Source organism: Crinia signifera, chromosome 1, assembly GCF_055691185.1.
Source record: "Crinia signifera chromosome 1, ASM5569118v1, whole genome shotgun sequence".
NCBI classification, from domain to species: domain Eukaryota; kingdom Metazoa; phylum Chordata; class Amphibia; order Anura; family Myobatrachidae; genus Crinia; species Crinia signifera.
The window spans coordinates 45,650,264-45,674,164 of NC_139217.1; the positions used below are offsets into that span (position 1 = coordinate 45,650,264).

The 23,901-nt window shown below is 45.3% G+C and overlaps 1 protein-coding gene across 1 annotated transcript; it reads right to left on the reverse strand.

The window, feature by feature from the left end:
- Positions 1-1,752: 1,752 nt before the first annotated feature.
- Positions 1,753-23,901, reverse strand: PTCD3 (pentatricopeptide repeat domain 3). Its single transcript, XM_083146463.1, has 24 exons — positions 23,769-23,901; positions 22,554-22,591; positions 22,391-22,436; positions 20,564-20,609; positions 20,412-20,480; positions 19,366-19,470; positions 17,382-17,505; positions 16,796-16,917; positions 15,973-16,028; positions 15,729-15,816; positions 15,582-15,642; positions 14,350-14,432; positions 13,977-14,121; positions 12,998-13,048; positions 11,741-11,827; positions 11,553-11,581; positions 9,321-9,427; positions 8,826-8,904; positions 8,655-8,745; positions 7,211-7,296; positions 4,847-4,989; positions 3,635-3,676; positions 2,544-2,702; positions 1,753-2,054 (listed from the first exon to the last, which is right to left on the reverse strand). The coding sequence occupies exons 1-24, from the start codon at positions 23,831-23,833 to the stop codon at positions 1,967-1,969; spliced, it is 2,010 nt and encodes a 669-aa protein (XP_083002589.1). The 5' UTR covers positions 23,834-23,901; the 3' UTR covers positions 1,753-1,966.

Below are 23,901 nucleotides of genomic sequence, written 5' to 3' on the forward strand. Positions count from 1 at the left end.
CCCAAAATATGCTCCAAAGAGCACATTATATAAAGTAAAGAAGTGCAAGATGGAATTGTCCTTGGGTTCCACCACCCTTATGTGGTATTACTATAACAAGATCTATTAACAGGGCATGCACTTTAACAAACCAATCATTTCCGCAACAGGGTTTGCCACACGACTGTGGTTGAAATGATTGGTTTGTTTAGGCCCCCACAAAACACACTGCCAATGCTCCAAAGAACACATACTGTAATGCAAAAAAAAAAAAAAAAAAAAGGTGCAAGATGAAGTTGTTCTTCTGAAAAAGATGATGGTGGTGGAGATTGCAGGTGCGAGGCAGGAGATAATGGCACTGCGTCTATGGAGGAGCTGAGAAGGAAAGATGGATGCTCATAGCCTAGCTGACGAAGAAATCCTGGAGTATGACACAGGCAGATGTGAGTATGATACAGGCAGGTGTGAGATTAGGCCACAGCTTCAATGGTTTGTTTGGCCCACCACAAGCTGGCAATGCTCAAAAGATCACCTTTTCACCTTTATTGTCAAGATTAATTACAATGTTTAATGCAAACCTTATGTAAAGTCATGGTTATAACCGGAATGGGTAATGTTCATTTCTTCACATGAAACCTCCCAGGAGGCCATTAAACAGATAGAATATCAAGACTGTGGACGAAGACGAGACGTATTGTAGACTGAGTTTACCAGAAAAAAAGGACAGTCTCTAAAAAGTCTTAAGCTGTGTACATACGGGCAAAAATCGCTGGCAATATGGTCACTGAGTGACCATATTGCCAGCGATTGGAGTGTGCACGCTCCCGTTTTCAGCCCTCTAATGGTCGCTGGTCGGAGGAGCATGCTCCTCCGACCAGCGACTTCCCCTGCCTCTTCTCCCGGCAGTGTGTCATTTTCAGCAGCGACCATCTCTGGTCGCTGATGCAAACTGGATACTGAGCAATATGATTGATGAGCGATATATTGCCAGCAATCATATTGCTCCGGGTGTACACAGCTTTAGAACGTCCTGCTATAGTCAAGTCTTGAGTTGAAACCGAGCATTACCCTCAGGACCTGCAGCAGGCTGACTATAAATGGGACATGCTGTATTAAACTATTGATGGCATCAATCTCAGCAGTGTTGATACAAGAGGTGGAGTTATAGAAAGCAGGTGATTTAGTCTCATGGAAATCTCATCTTGTGTGCATATGTTCCCTATGGTAACAATGCTCTGGAAAGAATTATCATCATGGTCAATCAAGCTCAACTCTAACTGCACATCATGTTTTCTGATTATAGTTCTCGATCACTGTCACTCCGGCTAGTATCCAGCCTGCAGGTACTGTGTACACTGATGCTCCCAGTTGTAGGAGAAGCATCACTGGTTTGCTAATTACAGTTGATGGATATGCCCGACTGCTTACTTTGAACCCAAAGGTATTGGGCAGAGCACAGACTTTCTGTCCTAAGACTTCCGGGCTCATTTGGCTCCATTATGCCTGGACTGGGAGATCACTCATTAAATTCCATTCCAAAAGTTCTTTGACTGTGTCCAGGGCAAAAATAAGGCTCCTGGAAGACAGGACACAAGACTCCTAGAGCTGCCCGAGATTTGATCCCATGGACAATGGACTGGCGATATTTCAAGGACACTTGTAGTGTGTAATCCCGTCGGCTACGCCAAGTTCCTTAATTAAAGTTCCTTAGATTCAAAAACAAAACCAGAAAAAAAAAAAAAAAAAAAAGAAGAAGATACCGGAAACACACGGTTTGTTTTTTTAAATAATTTATTATAGGTTCATCTCATTGGATGCTGAGTGCTCCAAATATATGTAGAAAAAAAAATCTATTTTCACAAGTAATGAAATGGCTCTGTGCATAATAACAGCAGCTAGTCCACAGCTGTAATGTGAAAGAGCGGATCCGAGCAGATCCAGGCCTGGACATGTGTACAGCCAACAATGTACAGGTATAAATATAGCCTTACTCCCGGTCACTGTCGCTGCTGCTACTACTGCTGCTGCTGCTGCTGCTGCTGCTACTACTACGCGTCAGGTCTTGTAGAGCGATCCTAGAAGATAAAGAAGCCAAGTTAACTCAGAGCCGGCCCTGTTACTGGGTGCGATTAAGGGATAGCTACATTGAACAGATCACCTAATATTATAGTAATAATAATAATTGTGTTTATATAGCACTCTTTAACATATATAATTAATGTAATACAGTACAGGAACACTGAAGTACAGAAAAGCTTTTCATAAACAATACTTAAAGGAATGAAGGAAATGCAGAGTAAACAGGAAAGTCTTGAGTTTTGAAGCATTCTAGAGTGGGGGCCTCTCGAACTGTGCGGGGAAGCGAGTTCCATAGAGTCGGAGCCGCATGGCTAAAAGCTCGACCCCCAGATGAATTATGGGATATCCTAGGCCTATTACCCTCATGCAACAGCATGTTCCTCTCTATTCTCATGTCTGACAGATAACAGGCCCCGCACTAAGACACTTCATAGACTTGCATACTGAATACAACCCACACACTACGTTAGGCAACAAGAGCTCACCTCTGTTCCTCGGTCACGGTGAACTCATCTAGAACGCGCTGGGCGATCTCCGCTGTGTTTGGCAAACTGAAGCCGGCTGCCAGCTGCACCAGATCTATGGCCGATCTTGTGTTGCCTGAGGCTTTAGCACTCTCCAAAAGCTCCTCGATTACAGCCGGCCTGGAGCACACGATACAGTGAGAAGACCGGAGACACATATAATAGTCTCCTGAAGTCACTAATGACATATCAGGACAATACAAATATAAGCCGAAGACTGCAATGACGAACATGATACTGGGTCCAAATCTGCATCAGGACCAATGCTAGCTGCTTACAGGCCAGTTAGTGACAAATATGTAAATGCCGCAGCTTCTTCCATAGCCAACTGGAGAAATGGTTTATCAATACAAAAATGTCAGTGTATCCAACATAGAAGAGGGAAAATGTATGAAGTTCGCAGATGATCTTTTTTTTAAAAACAGTGATTAATGTGGAAGTGCAACATTTGTAATCTTATTTTTCCCTCCCGCCTTTTCTTTGCTAGATTGTAAAGGACCAAATTCAACTGTTTACACGCCCAACGGAGCTATTCAAATGTAGCTTTGTTCGGGTGCATCTGGCTGCAGGCGCCAACATTTCAGCTCGCACCCCTCTGTGGCGATGAGCAGTAATGTGTGAACAGTCACCTGTTCGAGTGCGCTAACCGGGACTTTTCTCGCCGCACCCACGCCTAAAACCGATACACGTGCTAAAGACATCCATTTGAATACTGCCCTACGATCTACAGTCACTTTAGACAGAAGATCGGGTGCAAGGAAACATTTGACTTTGGACCCAAGAGATTCTGGAGGGCAGAAGAAATGAGATTTGTATTTATTACACCCTTTCCCCGATTGGCTGTAGTAAGGTTAACTGCAGTTAAAGTTTATTTCTGGTTCCTAGTGATCAATTACCCAAATACGTCATAAGCAGCTCACTTTACACACAGTTTGAGTCCCCTATGTCCAAAATGCTTGGGACCAATTGTATTTTAGAATTTTGGATATAGGAGAACCAACTGTTAGAATCCAACAGATCACAAGTGACTCCTAGATCTGGGATGTGCTTACCGGGGAACCAGATTCTTCTCTTTGAAGGTCTTTAGTATTTTCCTGCAACAGAGATCACAGCAGGTTAGTGTCTAATAACGGCTGCTTAATACTACTGCCAGCTCTTCTGAACTGGGTATTCAAAATATCGTGGCGGAACCCTGAAATTGATGACTGGGTCATCAATTGAAATTGATGACCCAGTCTTGAAGAACCAGCACATTCCTGAGTGGTAAAAACAATAATGATATAAAAAAAAAATGGTACTTGTGTATTATCACGGCGCCCACAACGCCCTTTGCGTAGTGGGCTGTTAAGGGTAGTGAAATCGCATCGCATGCCATTATTGTATGGCATGCGATGCGATTTTTTATGGCATCCTATCTTTTTAATGGTCTAAGTCAGTGGATACATGAAAAAGATAGGATGCGATAAAAAAAATTGCATCCCATGCCATTATTGTATGGCATGCAATGCGATCAGATGCAATTTTTTTATTGCATCCTATCTTTTTAATGGTCGCATGCAATTAGGTTTGAATGACGCCCCCCCACTATCCACGCCACCCCGCGAGGGGTGCCGGAATGCGTCCGCCCTACCTTTTCATTCCGCCACTATCCACATCGGCGTGGAGTTTATTCTATATAGTGTGGCGAGCGCAGCGAGCCACCGTGCCCGAAGCGTGGCGAGCCCCGCGAGGGAACGCGGAATCCATGTAAAGTAATCCGCGTCCCCTCGCTGCGCTCGCCACGCTTTGGGCTCGCCACACTATATAAAATCAACTCCACGCCGACGTGGATAGTGGCAGAATGAAAAGGTCGGGCGGACAAGTTCCGCCGCCACTCGTCACACTTTGGGGTGGCGTGGATAGTGGGGGGGTTATTCAAACCTAATTGCATGCGACCTTTAAAAAGATTGGGGCGTCGATAGTGTGTGTGTGTGTGTGTGTGTGTGTGGGGGGGGGGGGGGGGTGGTCATTCAAACCTAATTGCATGCGACCATGAAAAAAAAAAAAAAATCGCATCTGATCGGATCGCATGCCATACAATAATGGCATGCGATGCGATTTCACTACGGTGCCGTACGTAGGGAAATTGGGCGCCGTGATAATACACGAGTACCAAAAAAATATATAACCCCCCTGGATCCTAACACTGTAAGTCAGGATCCTGGAGCCTGTGTGTCCCTAAATCACGGTTGAACTCCTTTCTTGGGATAGAATCATGAACTTACCAAGCTTCCTCCAGCCTCCCATTTCTGGACAGCAGTATAGCGATATTGGCCAGCGCCTGTGGCTTCAGCAGATGCTTTAAGTTATCTCGCATTTCAAATGTTGATTTTATGTCCACAGCGATATCAGCAAACGCAGCCTGGAGCTAGAGGCAGGAGAACAGATGATCAGTGCCTCATACAGATACAGTATATTAATGTGTACTATAAATAAGGAACACATAATCTGGGCTACAATGTGGAGCCAGTTTCTGAATACCAATAAATATTAAGAACCGTTCACCGAACTTTAAATCAATAACTTGAAGTTAATAGTGTTCTTTGCAACTGGAATCCATAAACCAGCAAATTATTACACATTAGTCACTTCTGGCGCGTTTCTCAGCCACTATCAACAGTTTCATCAGAGGGAAAAAGCACTCGCCTGGCCAATCTTCCTATTTCTCTTTTGCTAATACAACACTATCATCATACGTTCCCCTCCTGAAACTCTGGGAACACCACAAAGTGAAGGCCAAAAGGATCTCATCCACTTTCCACGGGTCTAACTCATGAGCAGCACAAGCTGCAGATAGGAACCTTGTGGATTAGAGTTCATCCATTAATCTCTGAATCCTCATTTTGCTGAATAGCTGTTTGTAGAGCTTGGGGCGCAATGAACATTTGCCTGGATTTTCCGCCTGGGAGCCCATTTTATTCAGACAGACAATTTTTCACTAGCAATTTATTATCATCGAGGAAGAATATCTTGTCCTGACCCCTGGTGGCTCATTGTCCATATTACATGCAACAGAGGTGAGAGGAACAGTGACAACCATTGTGGCTTCATATGACAGACCCATTTTCAGACACATTAGGGGGGGGGGGGGGGGGGGGAATTCAATCCTGGGTCCTGACTGTCTGTGCCCGGTCCACTCACCTGTTAGTGCCCTCTAGTGGGGTGATCAAAATAACCTACATTTCTTCAGCTGAACATGTATAAAAAATGTATAGACTAGCAGACCTGACCAACCTATGGTTTTCCAATTGTTGTGAAACTACATATCCCGGCATGCATTGCCACAGTTTTAGCATTCATTCCCTAATAGCAAATCTGTGGCAAGGCAGGGTTCGCAAGTACTCGCTATAGCAAGTATTTTACCCACTTTGGAGCACCAGGGACTCATTTTTTATGAATGGCTGGGTCCCCTGGGACCCAGCCATTTTGGCGTGCACGCCGTGTTAATATGTGTGACAAGGGCGGAGGGATCTGTTTCCCCCTCAGTTGTGATGCGACCGTGGAGTAGACACAGCGTGACGGCCGCTTCACACATCTGCTGGGCGCGAAAATGAAAGGGTCCCTGTCACCGCAGAGTCATAGGCAGCAGTGCACGGAAGCCGCGTAAGCTGGCTCCTGCACTGTGCCTCAACAACAGCCGGCTGGAGCCAACACTAGAATCAGCTGCTCAGCAGGGGAACAGAGCTGCGGCTGGTGTGAGGACGGAGCACGAGGAACTGAAACCAGCATTGGGGTCAGAACCAGGGAGGTGTGACAGTGAGGACGGAGCAGACCTGGGCAGGAAGTAGAGGTAAGGGGTGCATGGTCCATTTAGCAGGCTGCTTGGCTGTGTCATGTAAGGGGATTTATTGCTAGCAGGACTCGGGCTGCAGACTTCCCTTCTCCTCTCCTACCTTGCGGTGCTGCACTCTTGTGTGTCACTGTCAACTCCTCCAGGCTCTGAGTGCTGGCTGTTAATGTCCCCTCACTACACGGCTGGCAGAGAGGCTGCAGCTCACCAATTAACTTTTAACAGGCAGAGCTGCCTGTAGGAGAGGAGCCTATAGACTGCTGGGATTTCACTCACCCTATCCCTCCTGTTCCTGCTGCCATTACTTTTACAATCCTATTCCGACATTATGCCTTTTTCTAGTATATGTGTATCTTGCCACAATAGCCACAGTTTTGGGGTGCCCAAATCTATGTTTGCTTACCCCCAAAAAAATAGTCTCAGGCTGGCCCTTGGCTCAGGGTGTATGCCATATGGAAGAGATGAGGAGGCTTCTGTATGTGCCATGCTGGGGAAGGGGAGAGGAGGCTTTATTCCATTGGGACCCAGAAAAGGTCAAGTAGGCCCCCGATTTTTGTTAGTGAGGGGTCTCAGGGACCCATCATTTTGGGGGGGTTTTCGTGATCACTGCAAGGCATGCTGGGACTTTTAGTTTCCCCAACAGCTGGAGAGCCACAGGTTGGCCAGGCCTGGACTACATGATGTAAACATCAATAAAGTGGAGATGGAAAATGTCATTTCATTTTACACAACAGACTTGGAAATGGATTTTCTCCTCAAATTCCCAAGCAGACCAGTGAGGTTTACAACCGTATCTTACCTGAGATTCCATTTTGTCTTTCACCATAAGGTTAAGAAACTCTTCAACCAAAACCACCTTGTTGTTGTTACCCACCAGCTTGACATCTGCAACGTAACATCACAGAACAAATTCACCAATCATAGCGACAGGCTGAGCTATACAGCTCACTAACTTCCTTCCAAACATAAACTGGCCGCCTCTACCTTCTGTGCGTGACAGGAAATGTTTCCTCTGAGGTAAATGTGGTTGCTTTGAGTCCTGCGGGGGCATTCGTGGCCCCAGCACAAAGGGCCGCCTACACATTTAATTGTATATTGCACTTATTGGAAAGCAGCAAGTAGCCAGCTTTGTAAGATAGATTTTATATTAGCTCATATGATGAGCATCTATTATTCATAAATATTAGAATAAAGATTATCCAGTAAAGCTGGGTGCTTATGTACAATATATGTCTGGGACCATTTTTTTTTACCTCTGCATTATAGGTCTAGCAATGACGCTCTCACACCTCCATCTGATACATCTATCACTCATCTCATTTGCCCATCCCACCAACACCTCCCATATCCCTTTGCCCCTCCCACTAAACGGCAAGATCTGATAGGCAGGACCCTCTGAACCATATGTCTCACATCTGCCTCTCCCCTACGCACACTGCCCTTTGTGCCATCTCTAATTATATATTTAAACCACCATAAACATTTGACAGGGGTTTATTAGATTAAAAATAAGCAAACAAATATATTTGATACAGAATACAAACGAACAAATCTTGTGGACTTCGGACTTGGGTTAACAATTTTCGAGGATAAATATATTGTATCTCACCATCAAACGATGCTGCGGTGGGCTATTACTTCAAACGAAGTTTCCGCGGCACCACCGCAGAAGGCTTGGTTCTTTAGATGAGATCCTCAAAACAAGGTGCAGTTGCAGTAAAGTGCAGGTGCAGTAAAGGCACTTTACTGCAACTGCACCTTGTTTTGAGGATCTCATCTAAAGAACCAAGCCTTCTGCGGTGGTGCCGCAGAAACTTCGTTTGAAGTAATAGCCCACCGCAGCATCGTTTGATGGTGAGATACAATATATTTATCCTCGAAAATTGTTAACCCAAGTCCGAAGTCCACAAGATTTGTTCGTTTGTATTCTGTATCAAATATATTTGTTTGCTTATTTTTAATCTAATAAACCCCTGTCAAATGTTTATGGTGGTTTTAATATCTTTTTGAGGAAGTTGCGCCAGGCTACAACTAAATTTGTCTATTTCCAGTATCTCTAGGAGGTGGTGTACCTCCTTTTTCTGTTGTAGTGGGCTGCACTGACTCAAATTTATTGCGCTAATTATTCCACATACTCTGTGCATATCTCTAATTATATGATCGCATGCAAAGGTCTCATCCTCACATTCCTACTGGCAGATTAGCAGGGGATACAGACGACAGACTACACATTGTCTTCATACCTTTCCAGATCTGAGGCAGGAGATCCAAGCGGTTCTCCATCTCGAGTACCCGCAGGAGAGTGGCAAATCCGCTTATGCTGGGATAAAGACGCTACGGAGAAGAAAACACCATTAGGGCAGAAAGTTTGGCGGCATGAATTTAAATCCCCGAATCTCGTTCTGCCAACATACCGAAGGGACCAGCTCCCTGTACCACTTCATGACCACATCGAAGTTTTCCATCAGACATATGATGTTAAACAGCCTTCCGCTGGGAAGAGACAGACAGGACAGCGTTACCAGCAAGCCAACATTATTCCAAGTCATAATAAAGGACCATTTGCGTTGTACACATGCGGAGCTTAAAGTCTTGTGGACAAGGCTCATGTAATATTCGGAATTGTATTGTCCATGATAAAAAGGGACCACCCTGCCAGATTCTTGAATTTTCAGACAAAATCTAAAGACCACGTTAATGTACCACAATGGGAGACTTTAGATTGATACTTTATTATTAAAAGGAAAAAAAAATCTAGATTTTTATTTAGAAATGCCCAGAAGAATCCGTAGAAGATTGTTCTGTGACTGGACAGGAGCCGATCTCGGAATAAGCCGGTCGCCAAATTAAAAGTCATGAAGATAGGCGTAACGCATAGGAGCTGGAACAATTGGTGGCGGAACACTCACTAGTATGTAATCTGCATGAGTAGCTTCCCCAGCAGTTTCCAGTTCTCCCCAGTACTTTGCAGAGCATGGACTTTATACGCCAATTCCAGATCCTTCGCATCTACGCACTGAAAGAGAACATTTGAAAAATGACAATGCTATTGACAATCAGCTGTACTGCAGGCGGGCTGAAGACTATTAATCGCCCCCATCAAATATCTGATCGGAATCTTTCAGACTTCAATTGGGACCGCTGGAAAATCTATCCTCATCCAACGGCGTTTGCAGGAGCGCAGCCCCCGTGCCCCGGCATCAAGGATAAGGAGCTAGTCATCCAAACTATCACCTCTACACATGGGTATGCGGTCCCTGGGTCGGCAATGCCTAGGGTCAACAGTCACTATGTTGACCACTAATGGTCTAGAGCAGGACAGGCCAACCTGTGGCTCTCCAGAGGTCATGAAACTACAAATCCCAGCATGCCTTGCCACAGATTTAATACTCCCTTATAGCAAAACTGTGGCAAGGATTTGTAGTTTGACAACATCCGGAGAGCCACAGGTTGGTCAGGCCTGGTCTAGAGGGACTAGGTCGGCACCCAAGAATGGTCGACATACCCTAGTTCGACATAGGGAATATAATAGTGCGTGGGGCACTATGTCCGAAGCATGGCAAGTACAGCAAGCCATGCGAGGGGACGCGGTACATTTATACGGTGTCCATGTCGACACCAAAAAAAACATGAAAAACTAATGTCGACCATGTCCATGTAGAACTTCCGTCAATGTTGACACAGGGCATGTCCACCATTCTTAGGTGTTGACCATTAGTGGTAGAACTAGACATACCCTCTATACCGTAACCCTACTCAAGCTGTACTTTTATACTGGCAGAGCAATGCCCCTGGCAGCTCTCACGGTGACCAACAACCCCCTGCCTCACCTAATGTGTAACTGGCAAAGGCACCGAGACCCAAAGACAAATGAATCACTTAAAAGGTCAATAATTGCTAAACCGCTTCTACCCAGCCACTGACATGATCCGAAGCCGCTGATCGAGAAGCCGTTTGTTAAAACTTCATTAAGATTTCTATGCACAAAAAAAAAAAGTGTGTAAACAAGCCCCTTACACATTACAACCACACCATGCAGTACATGAAAACACAGGATGCCAGCTAAGATACAGAAGAGTGACACAGCATGTTCTATGCAGATGCCACATCAAGGACGGTCACCGGGCCTCAGTAGAACGTCTGCTCAGAGCTCACAAGAAATGAATGAAAGGTTTGTCCACTGCCACCTTACACGTTTCTCACCACAAGACATGAGACATAGGACTGGAAGTTGCAGTATGAACGGGGATGGACGTTTCTGCATGCATCAGTACATGTCTGGCAGCAGACAAATCCATCTGGGGTTTATCGGAAGTGTTCTTGGCTAACCTACATCTCTTTCTATGCTATCTGGGCATTTTATTCATGACCTTTACACCTCATGAAAATCTATGACTACGGCCTGCAGGGACACTTCTCATCAGTTTACAGAGCCAGCTCATTAACAGAGACCAAGTTTTTGTTAACTTCTACTGTATTTCGACGCAGCGCTCTCCAGTCTAGAAAGATTATATTATACATGTGTTTCAGTGCAATGTTTTCTCACAGGCTTTTACTGCATAGTGCACAGATAACAGGGAGGTGTGAAGGAGCACTAAGAGAGGAGTCTCTAAAAGGGGCCCATACACCAGCTGGGGCAATTCTCTTACCTACCAGCACTGCTGTTATGCTGTCCAGATGCGCCGGGCAGCAATAGGGGATATTAACCCTTTATCAATATCATTGTTAAAACTACGTCTGGAACTTTTTATGTTTCAATTCTGTTGTAGCCATTTGGCAACATCAGACTGACCATTACCATCTGGTGGTGAAACAGAGTACTGCAGCCACTACGGAAAATAAAAAATACGAAGGCAAGGTGACTAATAAAGGGTTAAGAAGGTTAAAAAGGTCCCGATTCCACAATCCCTGATGAGAATGGGGAAGGATTTTAACGTTTAATATCCCAGATATGATGTATGGATCACCAAAAAGGCGTGTATAAGCCTGGTCTTGCTGGTGCTATACTATTGTAGTTTTTGGAGATGATTCTACTACATCATCTCAATTAAACTAATGGCAGCCAAGCCACATTAGCGCAGTAGTGTAACCACTTGGCGAATATCGAGAATCTGTGAAAAGATTCACAATGGTCTACTTACAATTTTCATGGCGTCAAGGAAAAAGTATACTGAGGAGAGAGAAAAATTTAAATAAAGTTATCTATTTTACCCCCATTTCTTTTACAAGAGTGAAGCTCATCCTAATATTTCTTACAATAAACATTAACAATATAAAATATATCAAATATGAATGATTCTGACATTAATGTCGACTGAAAATACCATACCGTCATCTGGGTCTTGGGCTGTGAAGCTCTTCCCCTCTATCGCCTCCATTATTTCAGCCAAAATTTGAGCCTGTCCTGTCGAGTCACCTGGAAAGAGGTGAAACAAAAAATGTGGACCATTGAATGGACACAATGGAGTCACTGTAAGTGATGGACCATGTTTTCTGCTCCTTCCTCTTGAAGTGAAAACGAAAGCCAAGAAAGTGCTCTGCATTTAGACACTGAACCCATTGCTTGCCCTCACAGCTAGAACCATACCCAGATGCTGAAGTGCAATTACCAGGAATGCCACTTCTGGAACCTACTGAAGGATGAGTACCAGGTATACAATAATCCCACTTCCACCACCAAATCAAGGTATATCGAGCTATATCTGTAGCCCACCACTTGAACCTCATTTTTGTACTATTAGAATTGATTTTGCTTTTCTTTAGGAATCTGTAGTTGCCTTTTAAAAAAGGGATTACTAAAGCTCCATACACACTGGGCGACTATGCCCAGTGTGTATGGACAGTGATAATCGCTGTCATCGCTGGGGGAAAGATGATCAGTGCATACACACTGAGAGGCCCCTGCCCGGCACCGACAGCAGGGGGGATTGGTGGCCGGCTTTGTATAGCACAGCGCTATGCGAAGCCGTCCTCAAAGCCGCTCATCTGCTGAGAATACAAGCAGATGAACGTCTTTCCCGGTGATAATGCCGGAGCGCGCATCACCGCTCATCGCCGGGCCGTCACACTGACTGGCTGGCTTTGAGCTGAAAGCCGCTCAAAACACCAAGTTTGAGCGGCTTTCAGGCCAAAATCGCCCAGTGTGTATGGGTTTTTAGGTAAAATGAGCAGTTTCTAAAAAATAGCCATTGATAACATTTACAAATATACATGAAACATGTTTGCCAAGCCTAATCAGAGCTGAAAACAAATTGCAAGTTTGTGGTTAAGCATTTGCTTTGTACAATGCAGATGGCGACCAGTTAGCCGCTGCCAGGAACAATTAGCCAATGATTGTAGCCGAAAACAGCAGCTTGCACTCAGCTGCCCAGCAGGACAAACAGAATAAACTGCTGTTAGTGTCCATTAGTGGAATTCACAAGGGGTATATAAAAAGACGTGGCAAGTACGAGGGGTATTTGAAAGAAGATGGGGCAAGTACGAGGGGTATTACAGAGACGCAGCAACCACATACTTTGCACAGAACCACTAAGTATATAAAGAGGCAGCGCCACAAACACAGTAGAAGGGGCCTCTACACACTCACCAGCATGATAGAAAACTCCCAATAAGTGAGAATATGTTGCAAGACTCGGTTCTAAAGGAAATGGAAAAAGCATTTCAGTTGTGAAAAAATAAGTCAGAAATATTCCATAAATGCTGCCACAAAGCAATATCACCCTGCGCTCACTGATAAAAATAAAAGAAAGTACATTTTGAAACACTAAGAATTCCGGTCACCCAGGAGCCTGGTCATCTGCTGCTTGCTATGGTTATTTTATATACGTACACACACATTCTATAATAAACTTCGGAGCTTATTCAGATCCATTCGGAATGCACGGAGGACCGATGTTTTATGTCTGCGCACGCGGCGGCGCGTTTCTGCCCTATTAGCATACGGGAATGCCCAGTGTTTTGTGGGCGTTCTCAGGCTAATAAGGGTTTAACGGACATGCAGGGGGCCCGCCTTGTCCTCCCACAGGGCGCCCGCAGTTTAGAGTGACTATATAGGTCTCTCTGAACTGCGTGCTCGGAAGAAATCGAATGATTTCTCCCAGCCTGCGAATGGATGATTATGCAAATCATTTATTCGCAGCTGTGCAGGGGGGGGGGGGGGGTACTGCAGGATGAGTCTGATGGACTCGCAAGGCTGCGAATTTCACAGCCTTGCGAGTCAATCAGAATAAGGTTCTTAATCTGGGGAAGGTAATGACGACCCGAGCATGTGTCGCTTGTGTATTTTACCAGTTATAACCAGTATTGAGTGTTCCATCTTGAGTTAGTCAACAGCAAAGGTGGCACTCCATCTGCTGTGGCACTATACATCCTAGCGTGCCCTGCCCCAGCTCTAACAACACTCCTGTGACCGGGCCTGCTGGAATGTGAGGTTTCACAGGTTGCCTATCCCCCTGGTCTATTGCATGTTGAGTTGGATAGGTGATCCCGGGTGAGAGTAGACACTAGTGCAGCCCACCTTGTGCCACTCGTACAGTCTAACGACACGGCAGGAAGCCCCTGCTCACCTATATTGAGTGCTTTCATCTCCATATATGTTCTCAGCGCCGCCGGCTGCATCGCACGCCCGATCTTCTGCAAGCTCTTCAGGGCGGCGTTGAAAGTCAGTACGTTTGGCTGAACCTTCTGCTGCACCATGTGCTTTAACATGTCCTGTAAGTTTAAGGGTTGAAGCAGTGACCAATCACATCAGCCACACAGAGAAATACTACATAGAACCACACACACACACACACACACACACACACACACACTATTTCTGGGAATAATAAGGGTGGGGGTGTAGTATGATATTTTGCAAATAACATTTCTACGGAAATAACCAAAATGACGTTGGGTTTGGGAACGGAGAACGGGTTGTAGACCACGTGGTCTTCTTACCATAATCACAGCGCACTTGGCCTTGTTTTCTTTTTTGACATGTGGAGCAGCCAATATAAGAGCGTTGAAAGTATAGACGTCTCCTGCGGGGGAACGGGGAGAGGAACACTAATTACCCCGATGGCAGAGCTAGCGCTGACGGTACCGGATAGATTGTGTAAAAACAACTTCAGCCACGTCCTCTCGCAGTAAACAGATACGGACTCTGGTTTGTCATCAGTATTATTCTGACTTTAGCAACCTCGAGCAGTTCCTCAAAATCAACAGGAGATATAAAAGCGTAGGTTGTGATGGCATAGGAGAACCACTTGGCCCACCTAGTCTGCCCTAAGCACATGCACGGGTACATGTTTTGTCTACACTAACCGTATGTGAATCATGGAAGGAAACTGGAGTACCCGGAGGAAATGCACACAAGCATGGGGAGAACATACAAACTCTGCGCAGCTAGGGCCATTTACCATTCGTACTGATTCAGAAGGAAAAACCTGGACATTGTAGAGCATTTAAAAACAATATTGTAATAATGGAGTAGCGCAGAAAGCCTAAATGTGACACAAATAGTATTAATACAGACTTAATGTACAGAAACTGGGAGAGGGTTTAGTCATTGATCCCACATCAGTAGTCAGATGCGGCAGGGAGCAAGGCCCAAAACTGTAATACTTTGACATCAATCCATATAAAGTAACACCAGTCTCTTATGGAAGACCCTACGGGAAGTAGTGCCTCAACAATAAAGAAACTATGGGAAGACCCTACGGGAAGCAGTGACGCAACTATGAAGAAACTATGGGAAGACCCAACGGGAAGCAGTGACGCAACTATGAAGAAAGTATTTGAAGACCCTACGGGAAGCAGTGCCGCAACTATGAAGAAACTATGGGAAGACCATACGGGAAGCAGTGCAGCAACTATGAAGAAACTATGGGAAGACCCAACGGGAAGCAGTGACGCAACTATGAAGAAAGTATTTGAAGACCCTACGGGAAGCAGTGCCGCAACTATGAAGAAACTATGGGAAGACCCAACGGGAAGCAGTGCCGCAACTATGAAGACACTATGAGAAGACCCTACGGGAAGCAGTGCCGCAACTATGAAGACACTATGAGAAGACCCTACGGGAAGCAGAGCAACAAGGAAAGGCTAAAAGATAAATCCACCATACAGGTTATGTGATGGCAGATAGACATGTATCTACACAGGCAGAACCCATATGTCTGTGTACTCACCGGTAAACCTGTTGTTTAGGAGGTCTGTGTACATGCTGAACGCCTGGCTGAAAGCCCCGTACTGAAAGAAAAGATATATACATGAATCTCCATCTCCAATCTCAGATGAAGGTATGATTGGTACTGGCATTAGTGGCAATACCGTACCTTCACCATTCCCCGGATCATGGTGCGGTAAGAGTGAGCATTCCTTTCCGGCATCAAGCTGAAGATTCTCTCTGCGTTATTCTTCTCTCTGCAGGGAAAAGTAAAACCAACATGCCGGATCAGTGGTATAGTACGGCCACGGCTAGTGGGACAGTGAGCAAGAGTGCGGCCATATTGTGACACTCCGTTAGACTGTTTTCCTTGAGTCCAGCAAATACAGAACCTTAATAACAGTATTTATTACCTCCAAGTCAGCAGAGCAGGGGTGCTTCTGGAGTCGCCCTTCTTGTTGACTGTTTCCTGGGGCCAAAAAGGAGTTCAAATTAAAAACACAAGTAGCAATAGTGCAGATTTAGGGGTGATTCGGACCTGATCGCACAGCTGCGAATTTGCAGCGGCCAGTGTCCAGTTAGAGTGAAATCCCGTCTTCTGAATTAATGTGCTCGCTGCGCAAATGGATGTGTGGCTGCGAATCTACTCGCAAACATGTCAGAATTCTGAACCAGGCTGCTCACCTTTAAATGATTGTTTCCACTGAGCACATCGCAGGGCCAGAGTAGCCAGAGTCTTACTCGGCACTGCACAGAAATGCTCTCCCAGTCTCACAAACTGTACACCAGCTGCACAGAAACGCTCCACCAGTCTCACACACCGTACAGTACAGCTGCACAGAAACGCTCCACCGGTCCTCACACCCTGTACAGTACAGCTGCATAGAAATGCTCCACCAGTCTCACACCGTACAGTACTGCTGCACAGAAATGCTCCACCAGTCTCACACCGTACAGTACTGCTGCACAGAAATGCTCCACCAGTCTCACACCGTACAGTACTGCTGCACAGAAATGCTTCACCAGTCTCACACCGTACAGTACTGCTGCACAGAAATGCTCCACCAGTCTCACACCGTACAGTACAGCTGCACAGAAACGCTCCACCAGTCTCACACTGTACACTACAGCTGCACAGAATTATGTCTATTGAGGAGGATAGAAGTTTACTGCAATGTAAGCTCACAGTGTGATTACAGGTAACCAGATGGATCCTGGGGGTAGGTTTGAACTTACATTTTCATTCTCCACCCTCTCCTCATCATCCAGCTTCTGTTCACTCGATACAGGATCTCTGTCCCCATAGAAGCACAGAAGATCTAGAAGTCGGTTTGTAGTCTCCATAGAAGGTGTTGTTCCTGCAATAAGTAATAACTACAGCTAGCATTGTATAGAGATGGCAGAAAACTCTACAATGAAAGGTAAAAACATACACCAAGCGTGAATACGGCACGCAGCTTTTACCAACATAAAACATAACATTCCAAACAGGTTATCTTAGGGAGAGGTGAAGCAAAGTGCAGTCATCCCTGGGATACCCAATACTCAAATATGACTACAGGACAACGGGAATCCAGTCGGTGTTACAAAAGAAAGATACAAAGGGAAGAAGCCGTTCCACAACGTTAATAAATGTACACCTAAAACACCTATACTGCCAGGATCTTGAAATATTGCCCTTAGCTGGGTATACTGTACAACCCCAAAGCAGCTGACTACTAATCATTTGTAGTCACAGGACCCACAGTTGAACAATAGAACAATGCATCAATTCTGAGTATATATATTATCATTCTCTCCATGGTTTCTCACGGTCACATACCGCTTTGAAGAAGATTGTCGTACATCTCCACGGATTCTTTAACTCTTCTAAGCTTGATGCGTTCATTTAGGGCTTCTTCGCTCACACCCTCGATCAGTGGCTGCGTGTCCTCAGGCATCAGGCACTGAAAGATACACCACACATTGTGGACATCATGGTTACGGTTCAGGATTATTTACAACCAGTGACATCAATGATCTAGGACTGAACTTAAAGTAGGTTCTGGTTTTTTTTTTTATTATCCTTTCACATCGATGGTGTGGTGTCAATGACGGCGGGCCACATTGAGAAAACTTTGAGGGCACCTGTTTATTGGCCAACGTCTGCATATACGCAGCACTCAGACAGCAATGGTTTTAAATAATTGACCACCTATGGTAGAGCCATCACTTGCCCAAACCAGACGTTGTTCAGCTACACCCGACAGCCAAATATCAAAGTGATCACAGGGAAAGTGGACAGGGCCACAACATGGGTGCACATTCTAGGGGTTATTCAGACCTGATCGCTGCTCTGCTAAATGCAGAGCCCTGAGATCAGGTATACGTCACCCAGCCAGAGTGAAATCCTACAGCATTTGAGCAGTATCGGTAACTAGCTGCAAGCCGCTTACCATGGAATGCTTTACCCTGTGTGAGCAGGATGTGCATAGCCAAGGACTTGGCGCATGCGATACAGTCAGTCGGATCAGAGCCAGAGCGGACGTCACATGACTTCCCCTTAAATGCCTGGGCATGTCCACAATTTTCATGACACTCCCAGAATACAAACTGGTGCCGGCTTGCTGTAAATCAACTTGTGTACGGGCAGCGATAACAGAATTTTCAGGATGTTATCGGACAGCCTCGTGCAAGTGTATAAAGAGTCTGATAAATGCACAGTCTATCGATAATCACTTGGCCTGTGAATTTGCCGCCGTGGGATCAAGTCTCAATAACCTGGCACAGGGCCTTTTTGCAGGATGTCACCGCACAGGAGCTGGCCGGTGCCACAACCGATGTGAACACATGCATTCAAATCTAGGTGTTCTACATTAAATCAGGTCATCATATCATCCTTCCCAACTAGATCCGGTGTATGCGGCACTGCCACATGTGTGTGTAGGCAGCCGCATAGATGAGCATGTGCTTCCTGCCAAGCCTATCCAGCTAAAATGCTACCTGTGGCCCCAGCCTAAATAGTTAGGCAGAACAAAAAAGAATAATAAGGTATGGAACAACATAAGAAAGGGTGCACTGCACTGGATCAATGGCTAGACACACATACTATATAATAACGAACAATAAGGCTCAGAAAGTAAGTGAGGAAGGCAGCGCTTGGAGCTGATGCGGTCTCCTCCCGATAGTGTAAACGGGACCCGGATCCCTTGACCCTGGTTACCTGTTTACACTGCACAGCAATCTGGGTCTGACCCGGGTAAAACCCTTCTTTTAACCCACGTCGGATTTCCGTGTTGATAGACCAGGTTGTTTGTGCGGTGGTTTTAACAGTTTTGTAGCAGAGAAACTCAATAAGACGTATTTAATTGTAATATCGATCCTGGTCTCCGGTGTAAAGCACATAGCCACCAAACCTGACCAATGACCGCGCTGAGAACGCCTGAACGGAGATACAATGGAATAGCTCTGTTAGGGCTATTTCACACGCTCCAGCTCCTGCCGGGCGGCGCAACCCCGCACGGCCAGGAAGCCGTGCCGCACATAGCAGTTTACAATGGTAGGGATGGCCACAGCCCGGCAGCCGTCCCTTCCAGTGGTGGGATCCGGCTGCAACCGGGCCGTGGCCGTCCCGTGTGAATGGACACAATAGTGTCCATTGACAACTACTGTGTGCGGCACGGCTTTTGGCCGTGTGGGGTTTCGCCGCCCGGCAGTATATAGCCCTTAGGGTCCCTTTATAGGCTGCCGGCCATTTGCATATTTCCCATTAGAGTCTATATAAACACCCAACTGAACTCATGAAAGAGAAACGTCTGTCTACTTACTGGAATGTGGGGATGGGCGATGTCCTTCTGGAAGAAGTTGGGGTACATGTTCAGAATGTATTTTGCTGCATTTTTTCCCGATTCTTTGGACATGGAAAATATATTCTGATTGGAAGGATATACAAAATAAAGATGATGATAAAGATGAAAAAAGTTACAATACAAATAATGTGCTAGTCACAATGCTACCATTCCAAAAATAAACCCAATGTCAGTACAGAGGCTTGCAGCCTTATAGCTAACAGAAATGTGCTGATAGATTGGTGGCTCCTCCCACTGTGCCTTATTCAGATTCAGCCAGATTCAGTGGAAGTTAAAACATTTTAATGTGCGTCTTCCGCTTAGTCTCCCAATCTACATCATCTTGTTTGGTATCGACTCTGCCTTGCGACTCTCTGCTCCCAAGGGTCTGATAGCAGGGCTGGAACAAACTTAAAAGGAGGCCACGTAGTCTCAAATTAAGTAAAAGTCTGAAAGGCACGTCCCTAATGGGGTCCAACTTGCGCTAGCTTTGTCGATATTGTAAGGGAGTGATGACTGTGGAGCTGCTAGTAATGAACAGCGCCGATTATTTGCACATGTGAACACAACCATTTATTCTAATTGGTTGCAAATGTGTACACACCCACTTATTCTAATTGGTCGCGAATGTGGAACACACCCATTTACTGTAATATATGTATCTGGAGATGAGCTGATGCAACAGAGAACATCATCGGGATGAAGCTTTTTAATAAATTGCAATGAAGTTTCAGGCTCACTCTGAATAAGGTCCAGTGGGGCAGATGTATTAAGCCTTAACAAGAGATAAATCCAAGGGTGATAAAGAGAGATAAACATCCAGCCAATCACCTGCTAACTGCCATGTTACAGGCTGTGTTTGAAAAAAGTCAGTAAGGAGCTGATTGGCTGGACGTTTATCTCTCCTTATCACCCTTGCATTTATCGCTTGTTAAGGCTTAATACATCTGCCCCATTATGAGTAGTGGTGTTAGTAGAGATACTGCAAATTGATACTGTAATATCAATTACTATAGGTTTCTTACATAGTCCATGTAGGATTTTGGAAGCAGGAAAGGGTCATCTTGAAAAATATACGCAGCGGATGTTGGATCCTGTAAAATAAGCAGACGTTAGTACAAAGCACCTGCGGTTATTTCCCAGTGGGCTCACACATTTATCTGCAGGTACAACTTACATGGTTCACTGTGTAAGATAGAGCCTGCAACACAGCGGTCTTGTCCCTAAAACAATAATGTAAGATGAGACCATACAGATATTACAGATATATCTATTTGCATTGTATAACTTGTGACAGCTCTACCTGATCAGTATATCTACTCTGCAAGGTGCGGACCAGTCGTGGTACCCTACACATTTTATTATTGAAGCATCGACTGTATAAGTTAGACGTGCAGGACACAAGTGGTGGTACGGATTCATCTCATTTAGATACATATGAAGTATGTAGTGTGAGGACAGAAAGAGCCTAAAAACCATAATCAGATTGGCGTCTGAGGCGCAAGGAAAAGCAGCAGCAATCCATGACCCGGGGCTCAGGGGAGGGAGAGGACAGGAATGATCAGTCACTGACTGCAAGTAGGAGCACACTGGACACAAGTGCTGTGCAGGGAAGGAAGGACAGGGCGGAGGGCCCTGCCTGTGACTGCTACAGGACAGTACACCTTTGAAGACATTTTAAAAAGATAAGGCAATTGGTGAGAGATACAGTCACTAGGTGGAGAACGTAGGAGTGCGTTCTGGAGACTGAACAGATTTCCAAGAGGGGATAAGGACCGGAATATATTTCCCCCTGCTTAAATGGCTTAGTTTCCATTTATTTTAGGTGTGAGAACTTAATCTAGAGCTTAATCCATTACCCTCTTAAGGAAACAGTATATGAAAGGAAACACGTAGAGACAATGACATCAGACATCTTGGACAAGCTACTAACCAGCTTTAATATGGGACCAGAGAAGCAATGCACCCCTATTTTGAAAAGCTGCTTCGACTGCTTTGGCAAGGGCAAATGTGCACCTGCAATTTTAGTACATAACCCTATTTAACGTAATACAATATGCAACATGTTTAGATCAATGGTAAAGCCATCCATTTGCAAAGGCTTCTCACTGAAAGGAACATGTACGGTGTACCAAGGTGTGGAAAGTACCAGCCAATCAGCTCCTTACAGGCAGTGTTTGAAAAATGACAGGTTCCAAGCTTTGCTACATCTCCCCCTGTGTAAGTTTATTTATTTACAGTTTCTTATATAGCGCACACATATTCCGCAGCGCTGTAAAGAGAATATTTCAGCATTCACATCAGTCCCTGCCCCAGTGGAGCTTACAATCTTTGGGCCTTATTCTAGTTCACTCTGACAAAATCCTTCTTAGATGGACAAAACCATGTGCACTGCAGGGGGGCAGATGTAAAATATGCAGAGAGAATTAGATTTGGGTGAGTTATTTTGTTTCTGTGCAGGGTAAATACTGGCTGCATTATTTTTACACTGGAATATAGATCTCACTTTGAAGTAAAACCCCACCCAAATCTAACTCTCTCTGCACAAGTAACATCTGCCCCACCTGCAGTGCACATGGTTTTGTCCATCTAAAGAAGGATTTTGTCAGAAAGAGTGAACTAGAATAAGGCCCTATAATCCCTACCATATGTACACGAACACAGACATTCTAGGGTTAATTTGTTGGGAGCCAATTAGCCTACCAGTATATTTTTGGGTTGTGGGAGGAAACCGGAGTACTCAAAGGAAACCCACGCAAGTATGGGGATAATATACAAACTCCACACACTTAGGGCCATGGTGGGAATGGAACCCATGACCTCAGTGCTGTGAGGCAGTAATGCTAACCATTACACCGTCCGTACTGTCCAGTTGCAGGCCCACATACACAGTGATGGTGTTATGTCCCTGAAGTAGTCTACACTTGCAGTTGCTACAAAAGATGTCCACTAGAATGGACAGTAAACGCCTGAAACGTCTGCTAGTAAATATCGCTGTACTGACCAGGTCTTCTTCCGGGGAATGTCTATATCTTCTGCAGCTTTAACATCTAAAAACATGAAAACAATCAGATCTAGTCACCGACCTGGATGCTTTGACATATTATGAAGATCTGGACTATAGGAACTTTTACATGACTGATTGTATAAGGATTAGGGGCACTTACCTGCTACTGATTGATGACTGCTGGATTTACACAGGCACCTATGTAAAAGCACAGATCAATACACCTGAACTGATCTTACTATTTAGGCAGTATACACAGTATTATAACAGTGATATATTACAGAGCCTCTGATGTCTCTCAAATGTATCTGTTTAAGTGTGTGCGGAACTCAAACCTTAAATGTAAAAGCAACAACATTTCGGAGACACGTGTTCTCCTTTCCTCAGGAAGATGTTTGAGAAGTTTAAAATGCATGCACTGAGCGGTTTTCCCCCCAGCGATGAAAATGATCATAGCTGTCCATACACATACTTACATACCTTAACACTGGACTTTCGGCTAACTTTCCTTACGATTTTGACTATATTTAAAATAACACTTAGTGTGTATGCTTAATATAGTCACCCATGTCCGCTCCCGCGGTTCGTTTACAATGTCCTCCATGTACACACGCCGCCAGTAATCACCGCCCATATCAGGAAGTGTGTATGCACTTACCGATGCGGGCACCCCCGGCCAGGTCGCGTTGCTGTAGACATCGCTGGGTACACACATCGTGTAGTGTGTGCATGTACATGGGGGAGGGGGCTGGTTCGCAGGTCAAAAATGTCTAGGTCGACATGCACAAGGTCAAAACTTAGAAAAGGGTTAATACAGAAGAGGTTGACAAGTGAATAGGTCGACATGAGTTTTTTGTGCCACCTGAGAACGTAGACCCCAGTTAGTGTATGGCATTGCTCACCATGCTGCAGGTACCGCCTTACCTTTCCCAATCAGAGTCCACATGGATGGTAAAGTATGGAAAATTCCCAAACTTTTTAAAAACGTGTAAAAAAAACAACAACAACCGCATGTTGACTTCCCATGTCGACTATTGCCATGTCAATTTTTTGACCATGTCGACCTAGACATGGTGTGTCAACCCTTCCGATACTGTACACGGGCAGAGTAGATGGGTTAAGTGAGGTTCTTATCTGCGATCACGTTGTATGTTGGTATGAGTGTATTGGGTAAGGTGCCCATTACACCACAGCACACCTGTGTGTTGGATGCCCCATGCCATGTTACCCAGGTGCCTGTATACCCGCATCTCCCTGTAATAATGACATATATGTGCTGTGCTGCATGTATAATGTAGCGCCCGCAACACGTCAGGTACAGGGCACAGGTCCGCCCGGCCGCGCACACTGTACTGAGCCTGGGGCCAGCTCCTACCTGAGCAGCAGGGTCCTGGAGGAGAGCTGCAGTGCCCGCAGCCGACTCACACAGGGCAGCGCCATTGCCGGACTGCACCACCGAGAGAGGGGGAAGGGGAGGGGACTCAGGAGAGTAACTGCGGCCCCTCCCC